Genomic DNA, 15639 nt, shown 5'->3' on the forward strand with positions numbered 1-15639 from the left:
CAGTGGGATGTGGCTTGTACGGACGACAGTTGAGGTAAGTTTGTCAATGATATTTTGGTTTCATCAGCTCACAATGCAATTGTTTAGCGAAAATCGTGACCTCGAACCGGCCGACCTCCTGCTATAAATGCATCGAAGGCAACAACCCAATGTTGGGTACATATTTGCCTGTGAGCACATGAAAGGCAGCAAGACATGTTGCTGGCTCGCCTCGTTGGCGAGGGTAAGTTCATGCTTTCCAATCCAAGAACTTGCTAACTTTCTTTTGTTTCTTCCTGCACCCGATGGTATTCCTGCTTCTTCTTTTTCTCTTCTCTTTTTATCATCAAGTGTTCTCGCAAGTCGAGGGGCATGGAGAAGAAAACAGGACGTAGAGGAAGTTGGAAGAAGGTAAATTAAGGTGGTGGTCTGTGCACATCCGCCTGTGTCTACATGTCACTTTTGCTTCTTGTTTGCCTCAGCTTTCGTATTTCCTTTTGCTTCCTTTTTTCTATGTCTTTCTACTCAGGGCAGGGTTAAATGTGAGACGCAATTCAATTCATAGTAATAATCGCTCAACCTGAAAAACCGTCTTCCACTCCGCGCCTTGTCATAATGATACATGCAATTCGCCCCAGGTAACCGTAAAAATCACGAAAACATCATAGCAGGCTTGGCAGTCTGCTGAATTTCTTGGTCCTCAGCCTACAGCAAGTTAGTTACGATTATACATATATTGGGATGCTTTCTTACCTCGGTGAAACCAGTGGCCGAAACAAGTGCCATGAACGACTTATCCAGGTCGCGCAGAGTCTCCTGATGTTGTTTGGATGTATTTCCAATCCTCGCAGATCGTTTGAAAATGCCCACCATGCAAGCTCTGTTTTCGGCCAGGAAGATGCGGGTCTGTTGTATGATTTGCTGGTTTTGTATTCCACGAGAAAAGACAGCGGACACGATGACGCGCATGACTGACAAAAGTAGGTCGTAGTACTTCTGAAGAGCATCAGGATTGTCGATATCTGAGAAGATCAGTAAGGCATCACGAAGCGGCGGGGGATAGACTTACCTATGCCAATGTCTGGATCAGCAGCGAAAAGTTGCGAATCACGAACAGCTTGGAAGAGGCCAGCATCGAGAACATATGTGGCTCCTTTCTTGGTCTGAGACAGCCGCTGCAGTAGAGAAAGCAGTGACGCATAGTAAGTTATGAGCGCAGGAGTATCTGAATATCTCAGTTAGTAGTATGTCACGGCTGATTCAACGAAGGAAAGAAGATCTTACCGGTTCCCTGGGCTCTGCGGAGTTCAATGGGAAGAGCCCGCAAAGAATCTAGGAAGAGACTCAGACAGTTCGCCTCTGAAATGTGCTTTGCCAAAACACAATCAGTCTGGCTATCTAGAACGGCCAGGCCGTTCAAGAGCAAGAGAGCGGACGCACGGCACGAGTCTTGGCCATTTAAGGCATCATCGCAGATGGTCTCAACGAGGGCGGGGCAGCACGTTGTAATGGCGCGTTGGCTATCACGTCGTAGGCCCTTGTTGGTGTCGGATGTTGTGATGCGTGTGACGTAGTGAGAGCAGATCATGTAAAATGTCTCCCTCAACAGGACATTCCCCGTTGCCAAATTGATGCCTTGAATACAAATCTGGAAAAGGTGGTAGAGCTTTTCATTAATGGCATCTCCACTGCGAGAAATCAATGTTTCAGCCAATTTTGCCAGTTCTAGAGCCCAAGGAAGATCATCATCGGTGGCAGCCTCAAGCTGAGGAAGTATCAACTGGAGACAGTGCAGCATGAAAGCAGGGGTGACTCCTTCGTCATCATCGGAGCAAGCAATCATAGTGGAGATGAGCTCTGTCCAAGACTTGAGAGCTGCATAATGTGTGTTTTGGATCCGACGGTGATGGTTTTTCGCAGTCATGAATTGCTCAAAATTAAATACCTCCGCTCTGAATCGCTGTTTGTTTCCACCGGCGGACAATTCTGCATCCCGCATTTGGACCAGTGCCTGAAACTCATCCACGTTGTATTCGTCCAAATTACCATCCTTTGGATTGCACTTCACTTGAACAGATATGTCGTCAAGCAAAGACACCGTAGGCTTCTGGAAATCACGCAAAACGCCAAGATCCGCGAAATCGAAGAGGTCAAACACGGATTGACTTTGTATTGGTTGACCGTTTTCCATGACAGTGTTCCCAAGCAAAATCGCCATTGTTTGGGAATGCAGAGCTTGCGATCCCATTTTGGCCGTCGAACGTACTTCTGCGGCCGCATATTCGAACAAGTAGCTGCGGTAGAGCAAGAACTCTGTCATGGCCGTTGCCGAGTCTGAGATCCAGAATTCATCCATCTCAGCGCTGTAGCCACCCCAGGCCGTATTCGAATCAATGATAGGTTGTTTAGCGAACATGACCTGGAGCAAATTCAGAGATCGCATTTCAGTAAGGGTTTCGAAGCCTGCCAGCTTTGATGACCACAAATGCTTCAGCACTTCAAAGGCCATGCGTTTGAGGTACACAACCCACGACACAATTAGACCATCAAGATCCTCTGGATATGCCTTCAAAAAGTCCACGATGGCATGCAAAAGGGACATCTGTTCCGCAAATAGTCCTTGACTTGACGTTTCAAGAGTAGATCCCACACACTTGAAGCCAAGGAGAAGATGAGCTACTGTAGGACGGTCTGTGATTGTTCCCAGGCATCGCCTCAGAAGCGCAAGAAGGTTTTCTCGAAGGACGTAGCTGGCTGCCTCGGGGCCATAATCGAATTCTCTGATGTCAGGAGTCATCTGGAGTACCAAAGGCTTCGATACACTGTCCACATCGAGCTCAGATGCAAGCACCTCGACAATCTTGTTCGAGGATCGCCATTGGGCAGATTCCAGAGATGACATTTTATTGAGTTTGCGGGAGCTGGTGAGCCTTTCCAGCAATTGCATAGATGTAATCGCAAGGTCCAAATGCCCTGTACTACAATAAAGACACAGCAATGGAATGAGAGTGAGATTGCTCAACACACTGTCTTCAAATGAGGCAAGCGAAGAATTGGCCACGTTTGTTCTGTGTGGTGCAAGCTGGGAGGTGACAATCGATTTGACGACATTTAAGTATGTCGACTGAAGATCCAGAAGCAAATTCATTGCCTCCAGGCTGCGGAGCAAGGTCAAGACGACGATAGAATCAGGTGCCGCCATGCAAAGCTCTGCAGTGTCTTGGTGAGAGGCTGCAAACAAAGATTTGAGAACATCTTCATTGAAAAGCCACTCTACCACACGGGCAAAGGGATGGGCAACAACGTATGTTGACACCAACGAAGCATTCGCCGTGTGATCGGACCCAGATGCCTCGCTCAAGGCCAAGACTAAGTTCTCATTGAATGACTTCAAGCTTGACACCACAAAATCTAGGCAGTTGAAGGTCAGAAGACGGGACTGGTGGTCGTTGAGGTCCTGAACCTTTTTTGATAAGGCATGGCCTAAGATAAAATCAATGTAGGGGCCGACACCAGGCATCCGATAAGAACCACCTAGGTTCGACGGAAAAGGGAGCGACATGCCATCGTTGACCTGGTCAGAGGGAGGAGTAAAGAGTGCATTGACAAGAATGATAAACGCATTCGTCTGATCGAAGCTCTCTCCGATCTTTTTGAAGGCCTGTTGTTGATGCCACACAGGGAGGTTGGAAACCAAAGGCACTTTACCATTGCCTGATGCACTCATAGACCCGCCAGACAACCACTCGTCGATTGCCACCCACATTTGATGGCCAGCGGCGGAGGTCTTGTTAGTCATCAGCGCTGAAAGTGTCGTGAAGGCAGTTGCTCGGAGATGCGACGGAATGGGACCGCTGCACAGAGTCAACAATGTATTGACTACATTGAATGATTGGTTTTGTAACATCCAGTCTCGGACAAGCTCACTCTGACTGCATAGATGACCCATGAGCCGAAGGTAGCATGTTAGCATCACGGGGCTTTCTGGCTCGTTCATTTCCACCGGCTCCGGTTTCCGTGAAAAGAACGTCCCGACGAAGCCTTGCGAAGGTGTTGAGTTCGGTTTTTCAGTGACACGAGACGCATAAAGTTGTAGTTCAGCAAACATTTGCGACCAATTCATTGTTGTGGATCGCTTAAATTTGGAAGACATGAACTTGTCTTCCTCTGCAAGGAACTGGTGTGCTGCAGCTGCATTTTCCGGCCCTTCTGAGATTGAACAAAGCATTTCACAGAAAGCGCTGACTCGGGGAACAGTCTGTCGTTTAGAAGCCCATTGAAGGAAGCCATAGAGATTGCTCTCAGGATCAGCCCAGAATTCTTGAGCTGCCTCAGCACGGCGTTCAAAGGCAAATGAAATGATCATGAGGAAAGATTCGAGATAAGTCCGCACTTCTACTAAGCCACGGTGAAGGCTAGAGCTGAGACCGTCTCTGAGGGCAGTGATTTGGTCCAGTCTTTGGGAGTCCTCTTCCGACTTCAAATGCCGGACCGCGTCAGGCATGTTTGCAACACACGATTCGATAAAAACCTCAAAGTTTTCCATCAGAAGTTCCTTCATGAAATCAGAGCAAGCACAAGATTGTGGCAATGATACGACACTCTCCTTCAGCAGCAAGGCCACTAGTTCGCTTCGAGCGGGATCAGCCCACTCTTTATTGTTGACAGCGGCACAGATGGAAAGCATGAAGTCAAGTGCTCCGTCATCAAGGGAAGACTTAAACATCTTCGTTCGCTCTTCCGATTCCTTCTCCACATCGATATTGAGATCGACACTCGAGGGCAAGGCACCGTCAAAATACCATCCACTGTAGACTGAAAGCCACAGAGCGGTGACAGCCGCGTGGAAGTTCGGCAATTTCCAACCTTGGGGATCGGTGGTTGCGGTGATGAATTGGTTTAGATCCCGTGCTTCCCTCTCAACGGCTCCTGGGCCATCTGGAGAACCATATTGAAAAAAGGACGCAATTATGGCAGGAACGTAGTGTATTAGGAGCACGTCAAAGCGGTCTTCTTTCTTTAATTGCTGAACAAGGAAACGAACATCCTCGCTGCTTGTGAAAGATCCCTTGAACATGTAGCAAACGATCGCCCCAAGTGACTCATGCTGTTCTTGCAAGCAGGATTGTTGAAATTCAATGGCCTCCATGATATCTGAATCAAGTTCCTGGTCGAGCGTGGTGGCCTTTTGGAGCTGCTCCCCGAGAAGTGATATCCATTCCTCAATGTCACTCATGGATTTCAACGCCTTTCGGGCAAATTCTGAGGCATGCCGCAGGGGATTGTTTTTGATCCCAAGGACGTGTGTCAGAGCTGTTTGCATGACGGCTTGGAGGTTTGGAAGTTCATAGTCGAACGATAGTTTGAAGACGAGACGTAGACAGCTAAGGGCATACGAGCGGTGTTCATGAAACGTCATTAGAGCGGCGATCAGAGGGGACCTGCCTATTAGATGACCATCACGCTGGGCTTTTAAAAACATAAATGCCGCTTGGATTTCGTCGATGTTCAGGGCGTCGGCCAGTTGGAGTGCGCCTTGCTGGAAATCCGAGTTGATTTCGTATTCGTCGCCTTCAGAGCTGATCTTCCCTAGAATATGGCAATCAACATTAGTGTCTCGTCAAGGCCGCGGCCAACAGAGGTGACCCGACCAAAGAGGATGGAAGGATCAATTACCTGTGAGGACAGTCTGACGACTGGCATTGTTCTTTGGTGTTTTGTCGAGGAGCTTTTGGAAGTCTGGGAGATGCGCCTCTAATTCGAAACAGAGTCGTTCGAGATTGACATTTGGATGATGCTCGATGGCACAAAGGTCCGAGTACAGGCCACCAAGGCCACCAATGCCCTCAGTGTCTTTGGGCTCCATGACGGTTGGTGGTAATAGAAGCTGTGGAAAGAGTAGCTCAAGCTGGCAGAAAGGTGGAGCGCGATCAAAATCTCGGGCGGTAACGCGAGCAAGTACTGCCACTTTTTCAGAGGGACAACACCGGCATTCAGTTACCGCCTTGCTTACCGCCTATCCACCGTCTGCCTCACCGCTTTTTACACGAGTAATTGATAGATAGATATCTTGCCCTCAAGAATAATTTGATTGATGGCTAAATGTGTATTGTTTTCAATTGTGAAGAGGACGGCTGACATTATTGTGATTGTATGTGGACGAATAAAACTGACATCAGCCTTAATAGAGCGAGACTATAACTTAAGACGATTGATAAACATCCGTGGTTTGACGTTAACATTAAAACGTTGATTGTTGACATTTTGCCGGACAAACAAGCTCGAAGGCTTCCGTGGGCGGTCATCGCGCACTGGCTGGTACTCCACAAGTCGCGCTTATCAACCTCAATTTCGCAGAATGACATATTGATCCGAGATGTCTCTTAGATCTGGTGAATGAAGCACAGAAGTCTCCGGATTCACTAGCTGTCTGCTGCTGCTGTGACGCGATGGCGGAGATTTTTCTTGACAAAACAATCAGCTTGCTGTCATCGGACAAGCAAAAGGCGCGCTCAGATGGCCTAGCAGGTTTGTCTCCCCTCTGCAAGCCACATGCAAAGAAGGGCGACTACTGATACATTGCCACGCATAGATTTGAAACACATTCTTCAGCAGAACAAAAAGAGCTCCAAGCTGTATCCCGCCCCGAAAATCCCCCAAATGACGAGATAACTAACGCGAACAATCCCTTTGGTTAGTCAGACCCTCAACGATAAAGCCTGCCATAAGATTTTCGAGTCACTATTCCGGTTCGTCGCAACAGAAAGGTCGGCATTCAATCGCGCGTCGAATTCCAAAAGCGCGTCGAATTCCAAAAGCGCGTCCGCATCACGGCTCTCAACATGTGCTTCTGTACTCCGAATGGCGGTCGACCTCTTTCTGAGGAACGTGAGGATCAAAACGGTCCGAGCGATCGTTGACCACATCACTGAAACCATTCCAATCCCTGGGGAAGGCCTATGGGACCATCTGAGTGCGGACTACACCAAGTGTTTGGCGTCGCTTCTACGCTACCGTCCACATGCAGAGCATCTTGATGAGGAGGACTGGGAAAACCTTATAAGTTTTTGCCTTGCTGGTATTGGTCTTCGGGAAAACGAAAGTCAGCTAAGCATTCGAAGCTGTTATCGGTCTGCCCACGAAGACCCGGATGCTAGCGACAGCCGTTCGACTCCCTCGCGAATGACCCCTGCCCCAACTAGCAGAGAAGGTCACAGCGGCAACAGAAATGTCCAAGAGTCGCTCGTGCTTTGTATCCAACTTCTGACAGCCGTCCTCCACCCTCCTATTCAAAACACAGCGAATAGCATCCTTCATGGACTGGTTGATTTTGTTACGTCGCCCTCAATCGTAGCTGGGAATACGCACCAGCTCGCCTTCAGTAGCATTAATGCAGTCATTACTAAAGTCATGTTTGATCAGACCGAGCTTGTCCGCTCATCTTTGTTGAGCCTGGTTCCAGTAATCCGACGTCTATGGTCGTCCACCAAGCTACAGGGCCTCAAGGATGAGTTGCTTGTCACGTTAATGCTGTCCATTATCATACTAGTGGATACAGCTGGAAGAGATCCGTCCGAATCTTTGGCGCATGATGTGGAAGTGTTAGCGAATTCACTCCACTCTGAGTATGTGAGGCGTTCCGAAAAAGAGGCCCTACAGATCGACGACATAATTTTCTACCAGAATGCGATTGCAGAGCAGAGCCGGCCAATATATGGACCTCGTCTCGGAAATGCTAAATCGGAGTTCAACTGGACCCTCATCTGGATCATTGCAGAGTTATTGAAGCTCTCGGATGATATCAATACTCGTGTCAAGAACCTTGGGTCACCACGCGGAGATTCGAACAAAAGGCAGCGCTTCAGCTCTGAGCTTCAGGATGTTCTTCGTGACTCCACATCTGCAACTAGCACCCGAAGAATTTGTGCATTACAGCTTGTGCCTTTCGTTGAACCCAAGCTCGACCCAGAAACCAAAATCTCCTTCTTTAAGCGGCTAGTTCCAAGCATCACCGACGACCATGCTTCTGTATCGTCTTGGACAATGGTTGCTCTGGCAAGGTATGTTCCTCTCATATCTGGATCCACCGCTTCAGGCTAATTATGAGACAAACAGTATTGCAAGCGGGACGACTGCAAAGTCGCCGGAGCTTCAAAATCATTGGCCACGAGTGGTCGACTTGACTGTGCGCGCATTCTCCTCCCCAGTCACATCAAGAGCTGCATGTAATCTGATGGATGTGGTGCTCCAGTCCGGCTTATTGGAGTATTCTGATGCAATGGAAACGACACGTTCAATCTTGTCTTCTGCCAACTTGAATGGACCAGCTGCCATATCAGACTCATCACTGAGACTATGGGCGTTCATTGCACAGTCGAGGACACAACTAGATCCTGGATCAGCCCAGAAGGCGTCGATGCAGATCTGTGGCTGGTTAAGAGACGTTTGGACTGTTGGCTCTGTGACTGATCGCATTCAAACGGCTCGAGTTGCTGTGTACGCTCGCCCTTTGGACCTATTGGGTCTCTTCTCATCATGCACTAACCGACCTTTCTCTATCTCTCCACATCAATCAACCAAATTGACGGGTCCTTCGGGAAGCTTTTCGGGAGGTCCAACTGGCCTGATAACTCGGAAGTGGTTCTTTTTCCATGAGAACTCCGAGTTGTTGGAATATGCCTTCCATATAGATTCTGCCACTGTCACTCATCATGCCAACCCCTGGGTCCCGCATGAATCGTGGTGTTTGGAACAATCCTCCCGGCAAGACCCTGACGATACAGTGATATTGGATTTGCTTCGGGCGAGATGTGAGACATTCTCGCAGGCATGGCGCGTCATGAACGAGGACAGATCAATTATATCCCCGGAGAACTTGCAGATCCTGGCTTCTTTTTGTATTGTGACTTCGCTTTTCATGGCATGCCTCCCCCAGTCGGTACAGATTCGATCGCGAGATTTACAGCAAAATTGTCGGGCCCTATGGGACGCCATATGCAATTTCCTGGAAACGCATGAATCAAGGTACATTCATTCATGTTTAGAATTGCTGTCACCTCTTCTTGGCACTTTGTTGAGCTCTGGTACTCCTTCCACTATTCGGGGTAGTCTCAAGGAGCTTTTTACTCCACTTTCCAAAGTCCTTGAACAGCTTCGTCAAGACTCAAGAGCTCAGTCTTCCGGAGGTCATGATCCTATGGATTTGGATGACCGGTTGGTGAATGATCAAGCTCAGTTGGCAATCCATGAAACAATCATTTCCACGAATCGGAACGCTTCGTCGTTGTTCCTAGATCCCATCACATTCCAACTATGTGTGACCATCCAACTATCGATATTTCTAAAGGCTGAGGCAGACCCAAATTCTGGTCATCTATGGGGAACAGGTCTTGTTGATTACCTGACAAGCCTCGATGAAGCTGATCTCCTGTCGGCCCAGAACTTGCTACCCGAGATTTATCGCCATTGCTCAAACTTGGCGCCTTCCGAATTATTGTCCATCTTGGAAGACTTGGGTGAAAAATGCTTACAGTCATATGAAATGGAGCGATGTGAAGCTTCGCATTGCCTTTGCATTCGCATGATGACCAGCTTTGTCAATTCCTGGACAAATGGGCCCGATGAGAACTTGAAGGATTCGGCCATGGACTTGTATAGTTGGTTCATTGAAGTGCTCTTGGTCCGCAAACGAGCTGCTCCAAAAGCCTACATTGCATTGGCTGAACTCATCCGGGGTGTCATGAGCACTTCCCCTTCATACGGCAATGAGCAGTCTCTTCCCTCCCCCCGAACAAGTCTGTTCACCATCCTCCGGGAGGGAGACGTTCAGGTCAAGTTCACCGTTGCCAAATTCATCCCAACGCTGTTTGAGCGCTTCCTCCTGAAAGACCATGACGCTATCTTTGATGACGTTCTAGAAAGCTTGCCTCGTGATCCAGAATGGATCGAAGGTATCGCAGTCCGCCTTTTTGTGCTTTCCCAACTGGCTTCTCGGTGGCATACGTTGCTGCGCAGAAGTATTTATCATCTGTTTGAGACCCCAGCTCAAGTTTCTTCGTCTCTGTGGTACGCTGAAAGATGCATTGTCTCTGTCTCCCAGAGCCTTGGCCTGCGGGATGCCAAGGAACTATTCCGTCTTTTCTCGTCTCAAATACTGTACACTTGGACCGAGACTCAAAGCATAATGGCGATGCCCTTCAGTATATTTGGATACGACAACCTTCGGGAGATGTTGATTGACGTCAAAGACGAAATCGTTGGCCAAATGATGATGCGCGCCAGGGAACAGGAGACAATTGAATTGGCGAAACATCTTGATGTGCCGCATCTTGAACTCTTAGTGGGCTCTTTCCACAAGGCAGAGGCATACAGCATTGCGCGGGATATCAGCACCCCTCCAGGGCAAGGCAGCCAACCCAAAGGAGTCGAGATTCGGCTTAGAAAGCTGCTAGGTGCAGACCAGTTCATGATGCAGGTTGAAAGCCAGTTTCCGTCAATCGTTGCAGCCTTTTTCAAGTCCCTCGACTACTATGACCAAATTGAAAGAGCATTTTCCAAGCGTGCAAGCTTTGGCTACGCACATGATATCCAGGTGCAGATTGTCAGCAAGAGCGCGTCTCAAAATGTGCTGCCCGCAAATCAGCAGCCCTCGTTCCGAGCACGATATCTGCTGGATGAGCTCGAGTTCCTTTGCAAACGCACTGGATTCGAACTTGAATCAATATGGACTCCATCGCTGGTTTCTTTTGTCTGTCGCTCGCTTCTTGAATCGATACATCCTGCCCTTGGCTCACTTCATGCTTGCTCTGTCATCCGCAAAATACGGATTCTTGTGTGTGTGTCTGGTCCCATGATCCTTCAAGACTATCCACTAGAAATGGCGCTCAACTCCCTACGGCCCTTCCTAAATGACGTTCACTGTTCTGAAGATGCCCTTGGAATATTCTGGTATTTGCTTGAAAAAGGGAAACCATACCTCCAAGAAAATCCAGGGTTCACTGCTGGAACTGCTGTCTCAACGCTGGTTACTCTCCGCAGACTCTTCCTATCGTCTCCGGAAAATACGACCCAGGAAAGCCAGTTTAGAACGGTGCAGTCAAATACCCAAAAATTCTATCAGTGGCTGGTAGGACTCTTCGGAGACCTGCTTTCCTCGGATTGGGACACAAAGACGAAACAGTCGTTTGATAAGCTAGTGAGCCTAGCTGAGCAATTTTCGACATCTAAGAGTTCCGCAGATGGACACATCGGGAAAGAGTTGGTCTTCGAAGTACTCAAAGACCGCGATTCTGCGACATCACTGCTCAGCAGGCCTGTAGCTGACCTTGTTCTTTCGCTCTTATGTCCTGAATTTGGGACTTCTGATGCTGATGATCGGTCCCTGAATGAAGATGTGGACCCTGCTTCACATGTTGTTTCTCTGTGGCATACGCTGCACAATTTCAATGGCGGGCCTCAATATCGACTATGGGCTGCCCGGGTCATCGGCCGATCCTTTGCTGCCACTGGCAAGATCAATCAACTTCTCCTGCGGGAACAAGACCTCTCCTTGTTTGAGGATTCTGAGTCTTGCTTGTCATCCGATATTTTCTGCCACTCCAAAGCCAGGATTCTTCGGGTCCTTTGTGACATGCTGCACAATCAAAATCACCTCGAAGCTGGCTTGGTTGAGCGAACCTTGCAGCTCATTGTCAGCAACATCGCAAACTTTCCAGATTTCCAAGGCTGTGGCGATGTGATACCTGAATCTTTGATGAAAGCACTCATCTGGAACCCGTACAATTGCCCTGCCATAGAGCTCTCAACCCTGGAGGAGAAAAGATGCCAAAAGGCACTAATCAGCCCATCTGCGATCCCAGTTGCGGAATGGGCTCGTGACGTTTCGCTGCTTTTGTCGACTGCTGCCTTGGATGATCCTGTTATCGGGTCTCTTCGCAAGATCCTCAACGCCGCCCCTGGCCTGGCGGTACAGCTGTTGCCCTATGTGATTCACGATGTCTTGCTGTCAGAGAGACAAGCAAAGGGAGACAAGGGAGAAACTCGAGAGGCTGTTTCTGCCGTGTTCAAAGAGGTCTTGTGCGAGGTGTGCGAGGATACATTGCCTCACGCACAGCTTGTGATAAGTTGCATTCTCTACCTTCACAACCAACCTGTTCCTGATGAATCAACCATTGTCCAACGCGATAAATGGCTTGATATCGACTTTAGAGAGGCGTCTTCTGCGGCACATCGTTGCGGGCTGCAGAAAACTTCTCTACTTTTCCTAGAAATTCAGGCCTCCAAGGTGGTTTCAGGGTCCCGTCGGTCATCTGTTGTCAAATATGAGCCACCATCTGCTCTACTTCATGATGTTTTCAAGAACATAGATGATCCGGACTTGTTCTATGGTATTCAGCAAAGTTCATCGCTGACCAGCGTGATGGAACGGTTGGAGTACGAAGGCTCTGGATTCAAAAATCTTCTGTTCCAGAGCGCCCAATATGACAGTGGGATACAGATGTCAGACAGTGCAGACTCCTATGGGGTTTTGAAGGCATTGAATGCAACAAATCTCCAGGGAATCGCCAACACAATGCTTTCCGCTTCCAGTGGTACAAAGGATTCCCCTGTGGCAGTTGATAGCATGTTGCAAGCAGCCACCAGTCTTCAAAACTGGGATATTCCAGTCTCGCCCTTAGATACATCGCCATCAGCAACTGTCTTCCGAGCTTTCCAGAGTCTCAACTCGTCTGGTTCTCTGCTCGAGGTCACCAGCTCAGTCGAAAATGGGCTGTTGACTACCCTTGATTCTCTCATAGAAAACAATCGTTCCGCCATCCAGTTGCGCACTTCGATGCGCGCACTTGGTATCATGACCGAGATCAGTGATACTCTACACTCTGCGAGTCCTGAAGAGATGGAGGCCGAATGGAAAAAGATAATGGCGAGAAGCAGCTGGCTGAAAACCGAAAGGTGAGTATTCGACTAGCGGCTATTGGACGCATGCTAACCTGAGTAGCTATCATGAGGTTGGCGAAATCTTGTCATGGCATGAGGCATTGTTCTCGTCGGTCAGGAAAAATGATGTTCTCAAATCATCATCACGGCTGAGTCTCGATGATTCCCGGTTATTAGAGGCGAAAGTCATCCGCCAATCGCTGGAAGTGACTAGAAGTCACGGCATCTCTCAGGCATCACTAAAATCTGCAATGAACCTTTCGAAGCTTGCCGAGCCTTGTGCAGCTTTGGGGATGAATATTGAAGGAGCCGCAAAATTCGACCTCGCCAATGTTCTTTGGGACCAAGGCGAAATGACAGCGTCAATCCGCATGCTTCAGCATTTGAAGGGCCAAAATGATCTCCACAACCAAGCAATTCCACTCAGTCGGCCTGAACTGCTTGTAACTTTGGTAAAATTCATCCTCATTTAGATAATACCCAGCATATGACTAATTCGTTTTGCGTTAGGGTCATCATGTCGCTGAGGCACGCTTGGAAAAGCCCGACTCTATTCTCCAAGACTACTTATACCCTGCAGTCAAAGAACTCAAAGGAATCTCCGACGGAGAAGAGGCTGGGCGAGTCTATCATGGATTTGCAACCTTCTGTGATCAGCAGCTCTTGAATCCCGATGGGCTGGAAGATTTTAAGCGAGTGGAGCAACTTCGTGACCGCAAGGAGAAAGAAGTCCATGGCCTCGAGGAGATGATGAAGAACGCCACGGGCAAGGAGAGAGAGTACTTGAAGAACTACCGTGCTAAAGCGAAACAATGGTTTGATCTTGACGACCGTGAGTATCAACGTTTGCTGCGAAGCCGAGAAGCGTTCCTCCAACAATGTCTCGAAAATTACCTTCTTTGTTTGAGAGAAAGCGATACCTACAACAATGATGCTCTACGTTTCTGCGCACTCTGGCTCGACAAGTCAGACATCAAAACAGCGAATGTGGCTGTCTCCCGATACCTCGATGAGGTACCAAGTCGCAAATTTGCACCTTTGATGAACCAGTTATCCTCTCGTTTGCTTGATGTCTCTGATGACTTCCAAAGACTGCTCACGCAATTGGTCTTCAGGATATGCATTGAGCACCCCTTCCACGGAATGTACCAAATCTTCGCCAGCAGCAAGTCGAAGGGCGGTAAAGATCAGTCGTCTGTCTCGCGCTTCCGTGCTGCAAACCAGCTTGTGGATCGTCTTAAAAGCGACGGCCAGATTGGTCCCACTTGGGTCGCTGTGCACAATGTGAACATTAGCTACGTGCGATTCGCAGTCGACAGACCAGACAGCAAGTTCAAGAGCGGCGCCAAAGTTCCATTGAAAACCCTCGCGACTGGACAGCGCCTCGGACAAGATGTCATCACTTATAAACTGCCACCACCTACTATGAAGATTGAACTCCGCGTGGATTGTGACTATAGTCATGTTCCGACGGTTGCCAAGTTCTCTCCCGAATTTACCATTGCCTCTGGCGTCAGTGCGCCGAAGATTGTCACTGCCGTTGCCTCTAATGGCGAGCGCTACAAACAGCTGGTATGTATTCTCCCTCCCTCAGTCTTTTCCTCTATATTCAGATGCCTTTTTTCTGCACCGCTGATTAGAATTAAACTGACCAAATCAACAGTACAAGGGAGGAAATGATGACCTGCGTCAAGACGCCATCATGGAACAAGTTTTCGAACAAGTTAGCAGTCTCTTGAAAGACCATCAGCCTACGCGCCAACGGAAGCTAGGTATTCGGACCTACAAGGTTCTTCCGTTGACCTCCAATGCCGGAATCATTGAATTCGTCCCCAACACCATCCCCCTACACGACTACCTGATGCCAGCCCATCAAAAGTACTTCCCCAAGGACATGAAGCCCAATTCCTGTCGCAAACACATTGCCGATGTCCAGACCAGATCCTTTGAGCAACGCGTCAGGACCTATCGGCAAGTGACCGAACATTTCCATCCGGTGATGAAATATTTTTTCATGGAGAAATTTAACAACCCAGATGACTGGTTCAGCAAGCGGCTTTCCTACACTAGGAGTACAGCCGCAATCTCAATCCTCGGCCACGTTCTGGGTCTCGGTGATAGGCACGGACACAACATTCTACTGGACGAAAAGACCGGAGAAGTCGTGCACATCGATCTTGGTGTTGCATTTGAACAAGGCCGCATCCTGCCCGTTCCTGAAGTAGTCCCCTTCCGTCTGACACGCGACCTAGTTGATGGATTTGGCATCACCGAGACCGAAGGTGTCTTCCGGCGCTGCTGTGAGTTTACCCTTGAGGCACTCCGCCAAGAGTCGTATAGCATCATGACCATCCTCGATGTTCTGCGCTATGATCCCTTGTACAGCTGGACTGTCTCGCCTCTGCGTATGAAAAAGATGCAGGATAATCAAGAAGCTGGCGATGGGCCTCCTCTACTGCCTGGTGCTGGTGTGGCTGATACCTCTTCGAGGAACGAGCCCAGTGAGGCTGATCGAGCCTTGACTGTAGTAGCCAAGAAGTTGAGTAAGACTCTGAGTGTCACCGCTACTGTCAATGAACTGATTCAGCAAGCGACTGATGAGAGGAATCTTGCTGTTCTATACTGTGGCTGGGCGTCTTATGCTTGAACTGATGTAAATAGAGTTTGTTAATGCGATTGGATATAGCATTTGCATAAAATACATAGTTAATGACCCCGAATATC

At 48.7% G+C, this 15639-nt stretch overlaps 2 protein-coding genes across 2 annotated transcripts; one reads left to right on the plus strand and one right to left on the minus strand.

Annotated features, from left to right (window-relative positions):
• Nucleotides 1–630: 630 nt before the first annotated feature.
• On the minus strand, nucleotides 631–5845 carry PENARI_c008G04073 (nuclear pore complex Nup192/Nup205 family protein; the record flags this gene model as incomplete). Its single annotated transcript, XM_022631410.1, has 5 exons — nucleotides 631–684; nucleotides 733–1001; nucleotides 1049–1204; nucleotides 1264–5568; nucleotides 5656–5845. The coding sequence occupies 5 exons, from the start codon at nucleotides 5843–5845 to the stop codon at nucleotides 631–633; spliced, it is 4974 nt and encodes a 1657-aa protein (XP_022488711.1).
• Nucleotides 5846–6840: 995 nt separating this feature from the next.
• On the plus strand, nucleotides 6841–15562 carry atmA (DNA-binding protein kinase TEL1; the record flags this gene model as incomplete). Its single annotated transcript, XM_022631684.1, has 5 exons — nucleotides 6841–8039; nucleotides 8095–12930; nucleotides 12977–13367; nucleotides 13426–14487; nucleotides 14579–15562. 5 exons carry the CDS (start codon nucleotides 6841–6843, stop codon nucleotides 15560–15562), a joined length of 8472 nt encoding a protein of 2823 aa, XP_022488671.1.
• Nucleotides 15563–15639: the final 77 nt, after the last annotated feature.

This window comes from Penicillium arizonense, assembly GCF_001773325.1.
Source record: "Penicillium arizonense strain CBS 141311 chromosome Unknown PENARI_contig008, whole genome shotgun sequence".
NCBI classification, from domain to species: domain Eukaryota; kingdom Fungi; phylum Ascomycota; class Eurotiomycetes; order Eurotiales; family Aspergillaceae; genus Penicillium; species Penicillium arizonense.